General features: G+C 44.4%; 1 protein-coding gene across 7 annotated transcripts in view; it reads right to left on the bottom strand.

The window, feature by feature from the left end:
* LOC137323057 (ETS-related transcription factor Elf-1-like) overlaps window positions 1-18191 on the bottom strand; it is a 149387-nt gene that overhangs the window by 83523 nt on the left and 47673 nt on the right. For 5 of the 7 annotated variants that reach the window (XM_067986447.1, XM_067986452.1, XM_067986445.1 and 2 more), the window contains one exon: window positions 13275-13626. In XM_067986447.1, coding sequence (XP_067842548.1) covers window positions 13275-13346 — 72 coding nt within the window. In that variant the 5' untranslated portion in view covers window positions 13347-13626. Of the gene's footprint in view, window positions 1-13274; window positions 13627-13766; window positions 13784-13927; window positions 14023-18191 lie in introns of those variants that run through there. The other 2 variants (XM_067986448.1, XM_067986450.1) reach the window with 2 other exon arrangements.

The raw sequence follows: 18191 nt of genomic DNA on the forward strand, positions 1-18191 counted from the left end.
TTTTTTTCAACCTTATGAAATGTATTAACTTAGAAATATAATTCAATTAATTTTGAATAAAACTGACCAATGAAAAGCTTGAATGCGCAGTTTAAACAAAGCTTCACTCCCCTGTAGCACTAACGGGAGGTTGTGATATAAAAAGGGGAAACAAAATGCTGGAAATCTAAAATAAACACAGAAAATACTGTGAATAAACAGAACACTTCAATACCATCGGCAGTCAGTGCCCAGATTTAATGGCGATCTTCATGTGAAAGCAAGGTTATGTTTGCTTCAACAGAGTTCACATGGCCCATAAATTGCTCTGAGCGGCAAACCAGCAGTGCTTACCGCTCATGAGGTTTAAATTCACCCATTAAGTTTTTTTGGTGGCAACTTCCTTGGACTGCGTCTCCGAAAAACAGCAGCGTTCTTTCCCGTACTGTGTGAATGGGGAAAGGGTCTCTCTGACCCCTCAACCAATCAGCTTAAAGCAAGCCACACTGTGAGAACCAGGAAGTGAAACTCATTGACAAACCGTGCAAACTAAAAACCAGGAAGTGCCCGATAAGGTTAGTAAATGTGCTACAAAATGAGAGAGAAAGTGAAATAAAGAGATTAAAAGATTGAGATAAAAGAGAGAAAGAAAAAGTTAAAAAAAAATTAAAACTTGTTTTTAGTTTTTTAAAAATGTTTTTTTAAATGTCCAAAAAACGATTAAAATCAGGAGGAATGAGACTCCACATTTTTAAAAGTTAATTTTCAGTGCCAGAGAGGTTGTTTGGCAGTCATTAATACTTACCATGCTGTTAATAGTTAGATTAGACCTAAAAAAACTCAGTGTACCCTTTTTGTAGCGAGATTAGTTAGTTTCCAGCAGGGCAGAAGAGCAAGTTGGCACTGGTCCATTGATTGCAGCCAGCGAGGTCCTTTTAACATAAAGCTTTCAGATCACTGGTGAATCAGGAAGATCAAGTTCCAGACTTCCGTGTTTGACTTTGCACGTGCGGTCGCCGGAACTTGCTCTTCAATTTGCACATTAATAATGCACTGTTAGGCTCACCAATATTTTACGAGCAATTTCCGGCCCATTAAGTTATCCAGGCAGTTATTTTCAAATGATGCACTGATGATTTATGCCATTGCAACTATGTAGTACTTCCACAAGAAAAGGAAAACTATCGCTTAGAAATTGGTTGACGCCACGCCTGTTTTGGAGATGTTACAGGGGCTCCAAAGCATCTAATATAGTGGGCAGTTTGCGCATGAACATTCCGTGCCTGAAGTGTGCCCCCCCCCCCCATATTGGTAAAGGCAAGAAAAGAGGCGAACAGGCCTGTGCCTAAAACAAGTTTTAGTCCCTTTACATATGCAAATAAAGGGCCGATGCCAGTTTGAGGCCCTCTTTGAAAAGTTGGCCTGCCCTGAACACAACTGTTGCTGGGCTGGCTGTGTTCAGGAAAATGTGGTTGATGTGCGGCCACCACCAAAAAGTTAAGTTTGTTAAAAAATACTTACCTGAACGTGGAGCCAGGAGGAGCAGCAGTTTTCCCGGCTCCACTACAGTGCCTAAATCCATTGCCAGACCCCGCTTGGGCCCCTCTCGATTGTACCGCTCTCTCTTGATTGCCTACCCCCTCCCGATCCTTTCTCCCCCTACCGATCGTGCCCCTCCCTCCCAATAGCCCTTCCTTCCTTGTGATCGCTTCCCCCCCCCTGCCCCCATCTCCCGATCACCTTCTTCCCTTCCCAGGATCTACCCGAGGGCTCCTGCAAACACGCAGCAGCCCAGAATCCGATGCCAATTTGCCGGTGAACTACCTGGGGACGCCCAGCAGGTGCCTGTAGCTCACTGGTCTCATTCCAATGAGGCCCGAGGCCCAATATTGGGTCTGCTTCGGGCCTACCTGTTCTGGCATAGGAATAGTTCCCTGCGCCCAGTTCGTGCCAAGTTCTAGGCACACCAAACTAAAAATGAAGAGTCAGGCAGGACCTGTAAGAGTCAATGATCTTTATGCAAAATGGTTAATATTTCCATACAAGGCTTGGAAATGAGAAGGCTGACCCTATTCAACATCTCCATCTGTGCCCAGTTAGAAAAGCTTTTTCACTCAATATTTACAACCATGAGTTGAGCCGGAAACAAAGCCCATTCCAACTTCTCTTTTAGTATGATGAGAAATGTGCGGTCCTTATCACTCACTCCCTTCCTCCTTGGGCATTTCTGTTGTGCATAAGTTCTATTTTCTTGCAAGTTGTGGCAGCAGGCGGGAGGGTTTGGCCGTACTTCTGTTTGCTAATGACTGACAGTGACCGTCTGTGAATCAGGAGCCCCAGTTCGAAGTGTTTCTATAAAGCAGCAGGTTTGCCGCACTAAATGATTAATCTGTGCCAGAGTAAATGTTTCTTTCAGCTGATTTATCCCATTCAGAGTGTGTCCATTAACTGACCGCTACTGTACTCATTGGCAGTAGTTAAGAGTTAAAATTTAACTTTAACACAGAGTATCATGATCGGTCAGTGTGAAGAACCATTGTGCTCTCAATGACTAATAGGCTAACAATTTCGCTATTCTTAGTGCAGTTATTAAAGGAATATCCCATCCTACAGCTGTAGAAATGCTGTACCAGGTTACCTCAAAATCAGCAGTGGTTTTGAAGCTTCTTATTAAAACAATCATTTCACTGCTTACCCAATGTGCAACCCACTCCCATTTTTTTTTGCAAGATACTTCATTTATGAGGAAGCTGCAATGTTCTCTCTCAATCACTGTCCTACTGCTCGGTCTTTATAAATAGTGTATTTTTAGCCATTGAGAAGCTATAGCAATCTGGCCAGTTTCACAATACAACCTCTGAGTCAGAAGATTGTGGGTTCAAGTGCCACTCCAGAGACTTGAACACAGAATCTAGGCTGACACTCCAGTGCAGTACTGAGGGAGTGCTGCACTGTCGGAGGTGCCACCTTTTGGAAAAGAGGGGTTAAACCGAGGCCCTGTCTGCACTCTCAGGTGGATGTAAAAAATCCCATGGTCCTATTTTGAAGAAAAGCAGGGGAGTTACATAGAATTACTTAGAATGTACAGCACAGAAAAAGGCCATTCAGCCCAAATGGTCCATGGTCACATTTATGCTCCACACGGGCCTCCTCCCACCCCTTTTCAACTAACTCGATCAGCAAAAAATTTCTATTCCTTTCTCCCTCATGTGTTTATCTAGCTTCCCCTTAATATATCGATGCTATTCACCTCAACTACTCCTTGTGGTAATGAGTTCCACATTCTAACCATCCTCTGGGTAAAGACGTTTCTCCTGAATTCCCTATTGGATTTATTAGTGACTATTTTGTGTTTATGGTATCTAGGTTTGGTCTCTCCCACAAGTGGAAACATCGGGCTCGATATTAGGAGGGAGGCGGGTTGGCAGCGGGGGGTCGACTGGGCGTGTGGGTAACGCGCCCAGTGAATTCGGGGTGCTCTGCACACGATCGCAGCCAAATTGAAGGCACTTACCTTGGCTTCCGGGTTTCCCGTTCTAGACCTGCGCAGTGGGCTCACTGTTTTCGACAGCACCTCCCAAACCCGCGACCTCTACCACCTAGAAGGACAAGAGCAGCAGGCACATGGGAACAACACCACCTGCATGTTCCCCTCCAAGTCACACACCATCCCGACTTGGAAATATATTGCCGTTCCTTCATCATCGCTGGGTCAAAATCCTGGAACTCCCTTCCTAACAGCACTGTGGGAGAACCTTCACCACACGGACTGCAGCGGTTCAAGAAGGTGGCTCACCACAACCTTCTCAAGGGCAATTAGGGAAGGGCAATAAATGCTGGCCTCGCCAGCGACGCCCACATCCCATGAACAAATTTTAAAAAAAATTCAAAGGGGCAGTCCTCCAATGCTCCTCCTGCAGCAAAGAACCAATTTAGGAGCATGGAGCAGGCCAGAGGCAAGGCTGCTCCAAGGTTCTCTGACTCCTCACTCCAGGTGCTACTCGATGGGGTGAGGAGGGGGAGGGAAATTTTTTTCCCATCAGATGGGAGGAAATGTCCTCCCTCCACCACCAAGATGGCCTGGCTGGAGGTGGCCGAGGAGGTCACCAGCAGTGGCAATGTGTCCAGAACCTGGGTGCAGTGCAGGAAGAGATTTAATGACCTAACCAGGTCAGCCAAAGTGAGCATACTTACGCATTCTCAGCACTGTGGGAGAACCGTCACCACACGGACTGCAGCGGTTCAAGAAGGCGGCTCACCACCACCTTCTCGAGGGCAATTAGGGATGGGCAATAAATGCTGGCCTTGCCAGCGACGCCCACATCCCGTGAACGAATAAAATAAAAACTCCGTCTTTCACCTCCACCACCATACGACTCCTTCTGCACTGTCACCACAACGCTCTCGCATCACTCCTCACATCCACTCAACCATCATCCTCACCTTGCCTGCACGTACTCACCGCTCCAGTACCCATTCGAACACTACCACGCAACCCAATCCTCATACAATCTCATGGCTATGTCTCACACGCACCCTCCCATGCATCTCCCCCACCCACACCAATGCATGCAGCGGGTCACCATGCAACCATCACTCAATCACGTCTCTCTGTTTTGCTTTGATAGGAGAAGAGATGCCAGAATGCCCGGGAGAGGGCAAGGACCGGAGGGGCATGCTACATCAGGTGGCCTTAACAGATGCGGAGCAGCAGGCACTCGAAATAAGCCGGACGCTGGAGTGCCTGTCTGTGGCGGGCGCCGAGACTGGGAACGCTCAAGCGGCTGGTGACAGAAATCTAACACTCAGCACTCATGATAGCGAATGATCTTAGCATCACTTGGCATCTGCAGCACCTCAACATCTGTCCACATGCTTAATTTGCTTTCTGTTCTTTTGCAGGGCCATCTGCGACCGCCGTGATGGTGGAGGGCGATTCCTCAGAGGACCTGCCGGCTTCTGAGGGTCCATCATCACATCTGAGCCATCCATCCACCAGCGCAGATACACACACCTCGGTGGGTCCTCGTCCTCATTTAGTTGGGCTTGCACATGGTGAGTCACCGCACACGAGCACGAGCAGACCCTGATGGCAGTGGCAGCCGTGGAGGGTCCGCGTCGGTGGGAGCACTCTTCTCCAGGCTCTGCTCAGCTGGACCCAGATGCTGAACCCTGGGGCCAGCCGTGAAAAGGAGAGTCATCGAGGGGCAGCAGCACATTGCTGAGGTACTGGAACAGTTGCCACGCACACTCTCCACAATCGCGCAGAGGATGGAGGAGTCCAACTGCTGCATGAGTGGAATACTGTCATAGGGACATGAAGGCATCTCTGAGATAGTGTCGCGGGTAGTTGCGGGAATGTCTGCGATGGAGGAAAGGCAAGCCTCCATCGAGCTTCAAGCACAGCTCAACAATGAGTCCGTTCAGGCCCTGACAATGGCCGTTCGGATTCAGGGTGAGCAACATTCTGCCGTCTTAAACAGGCTGACAGATACCTTACAACTGGCCTTCCAAGGCTTCACACAAGTCTTCCAAACTGTCGTCCAGCAGGGCGGAAGGAGTGATGTGGGCCTGGGCCAGGAGAGGGATGAAAGGGGACATGGAAGTGGGGACGCCACTCAAAGTGCCCCCAAGTCTCACCTGTTGCCCCCCCCCTCAACCAGTACCCGCAATGCTGCCCCCTCTCCAGGTGGCCGAGTCTGCCCCCGGACAGGTGCAGGTGGAGCTGTCTTTGGAGGGGCCCTCACGGGCACCGAAACCCAGAGGGCATCCGCGCAAAGCATCTCATCGGTCAGGGCATGGACAAGGGCAACCTGCCGCTACCTCTGCTGAAGCCACAGGGGTAGCACCACGTAGGGGTTCCAGTAAACGTAAGGCAAAGGTTTTGTGAGCACAAAGGGGATGCACAAGGGTGTAAGACGAAATGTCATGTTTTTGATTATTTTCCTTTGTTTTGTAAAAAATCATTAAAAATTGTTATCACCAGTGCCACGTCTTTGAAAGTCTTGTCTGGTTTGCGTAATAATGCCCTTTCCTGAGGATCACCATGAAGACCCACAACTGATGCCACCCATTGTGTCACTGCAGAGTGGGTGTAGGTGTATTTGCAGGGCTGTTTTGTGCAGACGACAGAGACGTCGGCGATGTCCCCGGTGGCACACTGAAAGGATGCGGAGGAGAAGTCGTTGAGGGCAGTGGTGACTTTGACAGTGACAGGTAAGAAGATGGTGCTCGGGCCAGCCGGGAGCAGCTCGGCATGAAGGAGGCTGCAGACGTCTACGACTACATGTCGAGTGACTCTGAGTCTCCGTGTGCACTGCTGCTTAGAGAGGTCCAGGAAGCTGAGCCTCGGTCTGTAGACCCTGTGGCGAGGATAGTGCCCTCTGCGACGCATCTCTCTCTGTGGTTGTCCTCCCTCCTGCTGCGCAGGTGGATGTGTCACAGCACTGTGATGTGGAGCTCCACGTGTCAGAGGTGGACGGCGTGGCCGGCGAGGCTGGTGATGCTGTTCGTCCTCCGAGGAAGTCATGACTGCAGCTATGGCGGCCCCCATCCGGAAGATATACGTTTGAGGGGATCCGCAAGGTAGGTAAATGTGTCTGGATCCCGGGGTAAGTGTGCAAGTTGGTGAATTTGACTGTCAGGAGGAGGGTGGAGGAGGCCAAACTTTGTCCAAAGTGAAAGAGTGGCCTCCTGCAATGAGCGAGGGTCTCCCCCCCCCACAACCTGTCAAATGGACCTTTGTAACTGCCACAGGCTGATGGCTGCAACGTGTCCATTTCACTGGTAGTGTTTCCCCCAGTACGGGAAACACTCTCAGTTTAGTTGAAAATCCCACTCCTCCTAAAATATCCTACAAATCAGGTCTGCTAATGACCTGAACTATCAAAGTAATTGCCTTAAGTGGGATCCCGCCGGCTTTAATTTCCAGCGGGAGTCCCACATGCGGGGGCTGCGCACTGGGGAACCTGGAAGTGGGCGGGTTGGAGCCGGGCTCCGGACACGCCCTGGGAATCCCCGATTTTCGGAACCCCCCCCACCACGAACCTGCTGGCTTGGACGTCCAAAAATCGAGCCCATCTTCTCTACATCTAGAAAGGTCTAGAGCTCTCTCCCGAGTCTTTGCCGATATTTATCCCTCAACTAACATCACTAAAACAAATGGTCTGGTCATTTATCTCATTGCTGTTTGTGGGACCTTGCTGTGTGCAAATTGGCTGCCGCATTTCCTACGTTACAACAGTGACTACAGTCCAAAAATAATTCATCGCCTGTAAAGCTCTTTGGGATATCCTAAGATCATGAAAGGTGCTATATAAATGCAAGTTCTTTCTTTAAATACACAAACAAGTACACAAAACACTAAATAAAGTTTTTGTTCAATAAATAACATTTGCTCCAATCTTTCTAAACTGTATAGATTGAATCATTTCCCTACATTACAACAATGACCACACTTCAGAAGTATTTCATTGGCTGTTAAACACTTTGGGATGTCCTGAGGTCATGAAAGGTGCTATATAAATGCAAGTTCTTTCTTTCTCTAACACAGAGACGTTAGTGATTCCTGTTGAGGTATGGTTCCAGGTGCATTGGCGACCGGCCATCTCTTCTTCATGCCTGCTTCTAAGTATGGAGTATCACCGAGCTATTGAACCATGGAGGACCTCACAGCTGAACCCTATCCTGATCCCTTTAAACAACAACAACTTGCATCTATATAGCACCTTTAATGTAGAAAAAACATTCCAAAGCACAGAGGCGTAATTTAAAAAATTGATGCCGAGCTAAGTAAAGCGATATCAGAAAGGGTGACCAAAATTTGGCCAAGGAGGTGGATTTTAAGGAGGGTGTTAAAGGAGGAGGGGGAGCCAAAAAGGCAGAGCGATTTAGGAAGACAATTCCAGATGGCTGAATGCACGGCCGTCAACCGTTGGGTGAGTGGAGCATGCACAAGTCAGAGGACAGAGAATCTAGCGGGTGGAGGATAGTGGGGATGAAGGAGGTTACAGAGATAGGAAGAGGTAAGGCCACAATGGGATTTAAACATGAGATTGAGAATTTTAAATCTGAAATGAAAGTGCACTTTTCAGTAAAGGATTACAAGATAGTGATCAAGGCCCTGATATTAGGGGAGAGGCAGGAAGGCAGCAGGGGGGCGATTGGGTGCATGGGTAACCCGCCCAATAAAATCTCTCCGTTCCCCAGGCGATCGCGGGTAAATTGGAGCCACTTAACGTGGCCTCCGGGTTTGGAGTCTGAAACCTGCGCAGCGGGCGGACTGCGCACCCGCATCACAGGCTGTCAGCTGGAGGAGCTCTATTTAAAGGGGCAGTCATAGAATCATAGAATAGTTACAGCACAGGAGGAGGCCATTCGACCCATCGAGCCCATGCCAACTTTTTGTAAGAGCAATCCAGTTCGTCCCATTTCCCCGCTCTTTCCCAACTTTGCTCAGTTTTCTTCATGTATATCTGATAGTTGATGTCTCATTGGCTGCAGTTTGTCCTGTCCGGTCATTGCAATTTTATATACTTATGTTTATGTATGCATCCCTCCCCTCTAACTACCAATGATAAATATCAATCACAAATACATTGATGTGCACAGAATAAAATAGATTCTGTATGTTGTATTTTAACAAATAACTACTTCCATGAACTCAGTATGTAGATAAATTTCACGAGAATAGGATTTTGCATATATAACAACAATCTGCATTTATATAGAGTCTTTAACGTAGTATAACATCCAAAGGCACTTCACAGGAGCGTAATCGGAAAAAAACTGACAACAAGCCAAAGAAAGAGGCATTAGGACAGGTGACCAAAAGCTTGTTCAAAGAGGTAGGTTTGAAGGAGGGTCTTAAAAGGAGGAGAGAGGGGCAAAGAGGTTTAGGGAAGCAATTCCCAAGCTTAGGGCCTAGACAGCTGAAGGCACTGTGCTGGCAAACAAACACGAAAAGTTTACCAAACGACCTTTCAAATCAAGACAGCACCTCTTTAATAATGACTATTCAAAACATCTGCGTTAAATGCATGAAAATAGATCTGCAGCTGATCTGGTCTCCGTCACTTCCCACTGGCTGAGAGCAGCTAGGTACAGTACACAGGTCACAGCCAGAGCAGATGGTGCTGGAAGCTTTCTGCAATCGCACAGAAAATGGCTGCACCAATCATGAGGACAGTCACATGATATTAAACCAAACATTTTAATCTTTTTTTCAAGATACATAAATCCACCCATTAACCAGAGGACACAGATTTAAGACAATTGGTAAAAGAACCAGAAGGGTGATGACAAGACACTTTTTTACGCAGTGAGTTGTTATGATCTGGAATGCACTGCCTGAAAGGGTGGTGGAAGCAGATTCAATAGTAACTTTCATAGAATCATAGAATAGAATCTTACAGCACAGAAGGAGGCCATTCACGCCTGTGCAGGCTCTTTGAAAAAGCTGTCCAATTTAGTCCCACACCCCAGCTTTTTCCCCGTAACCCGACAAATTAGTCCTCTTGGTTAGCTAACAGGAAACAGAGAGTAGACATAAATGGGTCATTTTCAGGTTGGCAAGATGTAACGAGTGGAGTGCCACAGGGATCAGTGCTTGGACCTCAACTATTTACAATCTATATCAATGACTTGGATGAAGGGACCGAATGTCTGGTTGCTAAATTTGCTGATGACACAAAGGAAGCTGGAAAGTAAGTTGTGAAGAGGACATAAGGAGTCTGCAAAGGGATATAGATAGGTTAAGTGAGTGGGCAAAAATTTGGCGGATGGAGTATAATGTGGGAAAATGTGAACTTGTCCACTTTAGCAGGAGGAATAGAAAAGCAGTATATTGTTTAAATGAAGAGAGATTACAGAACTCTGAGGTACAGAGGGATCTGGGTGTCCTAGTTCATGAATCATAAAAAGTTAGTATGCAGGTACAGCAAGTGATTCGGAAGGCAAATGGACTGTTGTCATTTATTGTAAGGGGAATGGAATATGAAAGTAGAGATGTTTTGCTACTGTTGTACAAGGCATTGGGGAGACTACATCTAGAATACTGTGTGCAGTTTTGGTCTCCTTACTTGAGAAAGGACATAATTGCTTTGGAGGCGGTTCAGAGAAGGTTCACTCAACTGATTCCTGGGATGAGGGGGTTATCTTATGAGGAAAGTTTAGACAAGTTGGGCTTGTTTACATTGGAGTTCAGAAGAATGAGAGGTGATTTTATTGAAACATATAAGATCCTGAGGGGACTAGACGGGGTAGATGCTGAGAGGATGTTTCTCCTTGTGGGAGAGACTAGAACTAGGGGACACTGTTTAAAAATAAGGGGTCTCCCATTTAAGACGGAGATGAGGAGAAATTTTTTCTCTCAGAAGGTCATGAGTCTGTGGAACTCCCTTCCCCTGAGAGCAGTGGAGGCAGGGTCAATGAATATTTTTAAGGCTGAGTTAGATAGATTCCTGATTAACAAGGGAGTCAAAGGTTATAGTAGGTAGACGGGAAAGTAGGGTTGAGGTCACAATCAGATGAGCGATGTTCTTATCAAATGGCAGAGCAGGCTCGAGGGGCCGAATGGCCTACTTCTGCTCTTAATTCGTATGTTTGTATGTTCAAGTCGATGTCCAATTGCCTTTTGAAAGTTCCTTTGGAATTTGCTTCCACCACTCTTTCAGGTAATGCATTCCAGATCTTAACCTCTTGTGTGAAAAAATCTCTCATGTCCCCTCTGGTTCTTTTGCCAATTATTTTAAATCTGTGATCTCTGGTTACCGATCCACTTGCCAGAGGAAACAACTTCTCCCTACTTGCTCTATCAAAACCCCTCATGATTCTGAATACCTCTATTAGGTCTCCTCTTAACTTTCACTGCCATAAGAAGAACAATACCAGTTTCTCCAAGCTCTCCACATAACTGTGTCTCCTCATCCTTGGTATCATCCTTGTAAACCTCCTCTGTATTCTCTCCAAAGCCGTGACATCCTTCCTGAAGTGTGGTGCCCAGAGTTGTACACAATACTCAAGCTGAGGCCTAACCAAGATTTGTAATGGTTTAGCATGGCTTCCTTGTTTTGTATTCAGTGCCCCTATTTACAAAACCAAGTATCCCAAATGCTTTCTTAACTGCCTTATTAACCTTCCCTGCCAGCGACAAAAATTTGTGAATATGCACCCCCGAGTCCCTCTGCTCTTGCACCCAACCTCATAATCGAACCCTTTAGATTATACTGCCTCTCCATGTTATTCTCCCAAAGTGCATCACTTCACACTTATCCACATTAAATTGCATCTGCCACGTGTCTGCCTATTTCACCAGTCTGTTTATGTCCTCCTGAAATTTGCTACTATCCTGCTAACTACTTACTACATTGCCAAGTTTTGTATCATCAGCGAACTTCAAAATTGTACTTCGTATTCCCAAGTCCGGTTCATTTATATAGAACAAGAGAAGCTACTCTCTGCCTTCTATTCTTTAGTCAATCACATACCCAAGTTACCACCGTCCCTTTAATCCCACGTGCTTCCTTTTTCCGAATAAGTCTGTTATGTGGTACTTTATCAAATGCCTTTTGAAAGTCCACATATACATCTACTGCACTACCTTCATCAACCCTCTCTTTTACCTCCATATTAACCAATCGGATAGCTCTTTCAAAGAGCTGGCAGAGGTACGATGGACCAAATGACCTCGTTCTGCGCTGTAAGATTTTATGATAATACAGGACAGTATTAACAGTAGGTTTAGCATAAAGCAATTCTAATTCTTGTCCTGGAGCAGTCCTTTAGCCAATTTTAGTAAATTATCCCCCTCAATCTCCAAGGGAGCTGAAAAGAAACACATTAAAACATAGCTCAGAAACCAAAGATGTTTGCAATCACACTTAAACTAGATTCATTTCCATTAAACATGATATGAACTGCATTATCAAACCAAAACTCAAAAACAGGGGCAGCGGACCACCACAGAATTCTAGATATGTTGCGATGGTGTATTTTGTCGGAAGATAGAACTAATCATAACTCACTGCATGGAGCAATTGCAATCTGACATGCTTACAAGAAATTATGCTTTTACCGTTTTTCTAAAATCATAATAATCATTGCTGTTTAAAACCTGACTTTCTAGTGTTTCAGATTATGAAGCTAATATGCCACAACATATAGAAATGTCGTCTATATAACAGTTTTAGCAATAAAACAGTTTTCACTATCAATTTTTTAGGATGTCATGTACTCACATATAAATTATGCTAAAGCCAAAGATATCCCATCATTCCTTGCCATATATGTCGTATTGGGATCATCTTCTCAATCATAATTATATTAACACAAAACAAGCTATAATGCAAACATACTTTATATGCATTTATCGGTCCTCTTGGAAGTTGTTTCTCGATGTATATTTCATATTTTCTAGCCTTTTTCCAGCATTATAGAACTGTGAGGTACCAGTAATAGATTTTGATAGTACCCGCAAAGGGGCAAGCAAATACAGTATATACATGTCAGTTCTAATATCATTAAAAATATCTAATGGAGTCACAGTCTTCGTTCCAGGTGATCTAGCCCTGCTCTTCCAACAAGGTCTGTCTTGTGCTGTGCAGGAGCTAATCTCTACCTGTCACTTTTATTATGTGGCATACATTGATAGATTTAGTGTGTTGTTCCCTATGCTACTGGGACCGTTAAAATCAAACAGATGAACCTAGTGGCATAGGAATAGCGCTGACTGCTATGCGTGGTTCCCTGAAGTCTGAGGAGAAGAGGAGACTGACAAACCAGTACTGGGGTCACAGTTAGGGAAGCCCACCACAACATTGATGCTAGGCCAGGCTTAGAAACACAGGCTCATGCTGTACATGTAGCAAATGCAGAAAGTCTGAGTGGGAGACTGCATCAGAACAGTACAAGAAATGACATCTGGATCAATATTATTTACATAAAGTTGAGATTTGACTTCAATATGCTGAAGTAAAATTAAATGTGATTCAATTCAAGGGATAGGGACCATGGATAATCATTGATATTTCAAGACTCAATATTCTGCCTACACAAACTGACTGGTTAACAGCGAATTGACCCGTTTCATTCTTAATCACCATGTACATTAACCTTCTGCCTGGAGTCAGTAGCTCAGCTCCTGCGCTGTCCTTTCCTGTAAATTTCTAACAACGAGCACAAGATAAAGTTATATGGAACTGAAATTAATTTATCATTCACCAAAGAAAATATTTTATTGCTGCTCAAAGTGTTCTGCAGGCAGCTTTTACTATCTATGCGTGGAGAGACCATCTTACCTCCTGTGCATCTTCCATGTCATTACTGGCAAACTCAAATACAAGCTCATTTTGTCCGACTGCTGTCGCCATAGCAGTGCATTCCTTGTGCCTTAGCAACAGATGAGGTGGTCCACTTGATGCTGGAGTGAATGCAAGGAAAGGTCCTTCTCATTAAAGGGTATCAGTTCCCATCAAATTGAAAACATTTCAGTTCATAGCTGGGTGGGGGCAGGAACAAGTTCCAAAGAAATTGGAGATTCCCCAAAACAACAAAAAGGATTATGAGACTTCGGAGGAGAGAGCAGTGCGTTTCTGTCCTGGATCGTGTTTCTGCATTCAAACGTTTCTTCTGAAGAGAAGATGCTCTGTTCTGGAAAAAAAAATGATTCTGTCATTTAAAGCAAATTTTGAGGCTAAAAAATGGCAATGTGTCATGCCACATCTGATGGTTTACTTTCATTTCTTGTAAATCAGCAGTAAAATGAAATATGACAGGAGTCTAAAGATTACTGTTTGGCAAGAGCTTGCTCCAAGTTTAATGAACACAGCCAGAGCGATGAAAATAATAATAGATTTTTTTTTCTTGTGCCATGCAGTGAGAGTTGTCTTGCCCGTCAACTGATGTCAGGATGTCTTTCCAAAACAAACCCTTTCATAGGAATCCCACCAACCTTCTCGGAAAAGCCTTCACGGACTTTTGTTCTTACAAAACAAGCTGTGGCTGCTTTCTGCTGTTTCCTTATCTCTGCTACAACCTTGCAAGAAGCAGGAAGGAAGCAGCACTGTCTACGTCATGGCAAACCAGAAAATGCAAACAAACCCTCTCCATGGGCCTGTGCGAGCAATACGAAGCTGCAGTTCGGTCAGAGTGGAAAATAAGTCACTGGCTAGTTTAAAGTTCAATGTTTCAAAACTTTCCTTTGGCACAGAAGACTTTGGTTGAATTTGACCAGAGTTGCATTCTGCGAAAAAGGCCAAACCGTTATCCTCTATGGTATTAGCGGTTGTTTTGATAAATCAGACAAGTGCTTCCATACACATATGTATGGTGCAGTGTGATAAATCTGTGACCAGAACACTCTGACGACTAATGTAAATTTATTGTGTTTGGTTTGAAGGAGCAGTACCATGTTTACTATCGAAGGTATGGAATTAGGGGACAGTCATTCCACAATATTTCAATCTACCTTGGAAATGGGAGTGTTGCCAGAGGACTGGAAGGATACAAATGTACTCCCCTGTTCAAAAAAGGGGAGAAGGATAACTTCCAATCAGTCAGCCTAACAACAACTTGCATTTATATAGCGCCTTTAATGTAGTAAATCGTCCCAAAGCCCTTTATAGGAGTGTTAGCAGACAAAATTTGACACCGAGCCACATAAGGAGATATTGGTGACCAAAAGCATGATGGTGGGGGAACTTCTAGAGACCATAATCCAGGACAAAATTAATTGTCACTTGAAAGAACATGAGTTAATAAACGACAGCCAACATGGACTTGTTACAGGCAAATCATGCCTGATAAAATTGATTGAGTTCTTCGATGAAATAGCGGAGAGGGTTGATGAAGGTAGTGCAGCTGATGCGTATATGGACCTTCAAAAGACATTTGATAAGATGCTGCATAATTGACTTGTTAACAAAATTGAAGCCCATGGGATTAAAGGGGCAGTGGCTGCATGGATACGAAATTAGCTAAGGGACAGAAAGCAGAAAGCAGTGGTGAAAGAAAAACAGAAAATGTTGGAAATACTCAGCAAGTCAGGCAGCATCTATGGAGAAAGAAACAGAGTTAACGTTTCAGGTCAAAAACCTTTCGTCAGAACTGGAAGACGTTAAAGAGTTAACAGTTTTTAAGCAAGTAGTGATGAAAGGTTGTTCTCCTTAGAACAGAGAAGATTAAGGGGAGATTTACTAGAAGTGTTGAAAATTATGACAGTTTTTGATAGAAAGGGAGAAATTATTTCCACTGGCAGGAGGGTCGGTAACCAGAGCACACAGATTTAAGATAATTGGCAAAAGAACCAGGGGGGAGATGAGACGAGATGAGATTTTTTTTTAAAACCGCTATGGTTTCGAAGACACTACCTGAAAGGGTGGTGGAAGCAAATTCAATATTCATTTTCAAAAGGCAATTGGATATATACATGAAAAGGAAAAATAGCAGGGCTATGGGGAAAGAGCAAGCGAGTGGAACTAATTGGATAACTCTTTCAAAGAGCAGGCAGAGGCACGATGAACCGAATGGCCTCCTTCTGTGCTGTATCATTCTATGATTCTGTAAGTCTGCACAACTGATATAGTCCAATAAAACTGTTGCTTCAAAGGAGTAGCCTCTCACATTGATTATCTTAATACTGAACTAACTGCTGCCTCGTAAGCATATGAATTTCGAGCTCCTGATAGCAATGATTCTTTAATTGTAAAGCTCTGAACAATCCAGTTAACTATAATAGATGGTGTGCAATAAAAGCAAGTAATCATTTCTAGAGCAACTCACTGGAGCGACATTAAAAGATTGATGGGTGGAACTTTCCCTGAGGTGATTCGCGGTGAATTCACAGCTGCTTTTAGTACCAGTAAATACGCTTCTATACAAAATTAAATTTTAACCCTTGGTGGTGGAAGTACAAAATTAAATCTTGTAATGCTTGATCTAGGAAATCTGCAAAAGACAGGTTGGGTTTGCACTGTGGGACTTAAAAACAGAATGGGTCCAGACTGAATTCAGCATTGAGACCCTTCACTCTCCCTCTCTCTCTCTGATATCATTTTCAGGCTGCACCAAGCTGGAAAATTCGGGAATGGAGAGCTTATTTACACCCGGCCAAGTTGGCATTAACAGGGTGGTAATGACCTCAAAATGGGGCCGATAGACTTACTGCCCAACTAATGCCATTTTTAAAGGGTCTTCCCTCTGGCGCGAGAGTGCCTGCCTGATTCAGGCGGTAGGCCTCTTGGTTATGCAATTCGGGATTTTACGATGTAATTAGGACCCTGATTGCAATTTTCAGGGACACATGGGCAGAGTGTGTGCCTTGTATGTTCCGCCCACTTGTACCAGGCATCTAGCAGCCTCACAAGCAGTCCTTAAAGGGACTGCTGTTGGCCACGCCTAACATGGCCCAGAAAAGTTTCTGGGTTATATTCTTGTGAAGCCAGAAGGAGCAGGATCGCCACCGGCTGGGTTTCGCCTGCTCTGCGTTTGTCTCCCCTGCACCCCCTCCGCCCCAAGATTTCAGCGTTTGTCTCTTCACCACATCCATTACTGAAAAGCTCAGAATTGACTATTAATTGAATATTGTGATGGAGAAGTTGCTTTTGGATACTGCAGATGGGCACAATTACTTGTGGAACAGTTGTGACTATCATAAACAGTTAGCAGCATTGATGTTTTCCTTGTCTCCTCCCTAGAAAGCTATGATAGAAATCTTCTAAAATCAGAATTACAAACACAGTTTTGTAATAACTGTAAAATGATTAGGAAGAAATTAATATAAATATGATGGAGGACACTATATTCTTACTACTTGTGACATTTCAATATAGCCCTAAAAGAAGTATCAAAGGGGTAGATCTTGACTTTGTGAGATAATGTAAAACAAGCTGCCGACTCACTATCACCCATTTTACACTATCTTGCACAAAGTCAAGGACTATCCTAAAGGTTAGGAAGCCTGCGAGTTGATTGGATCAGATACATCACGCTCTTACAAAATCCAATAGCGTAGTTTCACGTGTGAAGTATCTGAGACTGCAGAACTATGAATGCCACTTTCATGTGAAAGAATCATCACAGGTACAATTAGCGTGAACAGGTAACTGGTGATTATTGAAACATTATGGATTAAAATAATGACAGCATAATATAGTTTTGCCTGCAGATAACAAAATCAGTGATTATAACTTTTTATTCCTTCAGCTACCTCCTAAAATGACTCAGCAAAATAAATCAGTTTATAGGACTGTTGTGCGTACAATAAATGATGGTTAATTCTGCAGATAAATGTCTGAAAAGGAGGAACAGAGTTCCAGTCAGTGGCACCTGTCTAGGAGAGAGTTTCACAGACAGAAGAAGCACTTGTATTCAATGGAGAACTTGTTGGACTGACACGGAGAGGCTGACATTATGATGGCCAAAGGGTATTTGGCACCTGCTTCCTGGAAAATTGGGTGTGGAGGCCTGAAGCCTGCAACGTGCCCGAGGTGAGTATTAAAGGTACTGGGAGCCTGGTTGTGCCCTGGGTTCATTCAGGCCTCAATTTGAAAGCAAGGGAGGTGGCTGTAATTTCCCTACATTACAACAGTGACAACACCTCAAAAGTATGTCATTGGCTGTGAAGCGCTTCAGGACGTCCTGAGGTCGTGAAAGGCTTTATATAAATGCAAGTTCTTTCGTTCATTCTTTGACTGTGATTAAAAAGAAAAAGTATAGCTCAGAGTTTGTTGATCGGCTGTCTGCTGTTTTCCCAGATTTCAGTTAGAGAACTTACTTCCTGCTCTCAGTTGTACTCTGAGTGGACCCTTTCACTGGAAGTTCCATTGCTGTTACATCATCTGAGAATAGTAAACAGGAATTCCTGATGGCATTGTGACTTTAAACTTGACATCACTCTTTGGCCAATGTCTTAAACCGGAAATGAAGAAAATGTGCACCATTTACTAGTTTGATTTCTTTGCTGCTCCTTCCTTGAATTCCAGAACAAAGCCAACATTCCATGTACATTTCCTTCCTTCTGTTCATCTATTTCACCTCGATTATTGCTGCTTCTGTTTCATGCACTAATCCACTTTCCAACAGCCTGCCACCCACCGTAGCTGATTTCCAAACGACATGACTGTTGGACCTCAATTGCTACAATGTGAGAAATGCACCTTCACCTACTGCTCACAGAAAGAAAGACTTGCATTTATACAGCCTTTCACGACCTCAGG

Source organism: Heptranchias perlo, chromosome 6 (genome assembly GCF_035084215.1).
Source record: "Heptranchias perlo isolate sHepPer1 chromosome 6, sHepPer1.hap1, whole genome shotgun sequence".
In the NCBI taxonomy this organism is placed as follows: Eukaryota; Metazoa; Chordata; class Chondrichthyes; order Hexanchiformes; family Hexanchidae; genus Heptranchias; species Heptranchias perlo.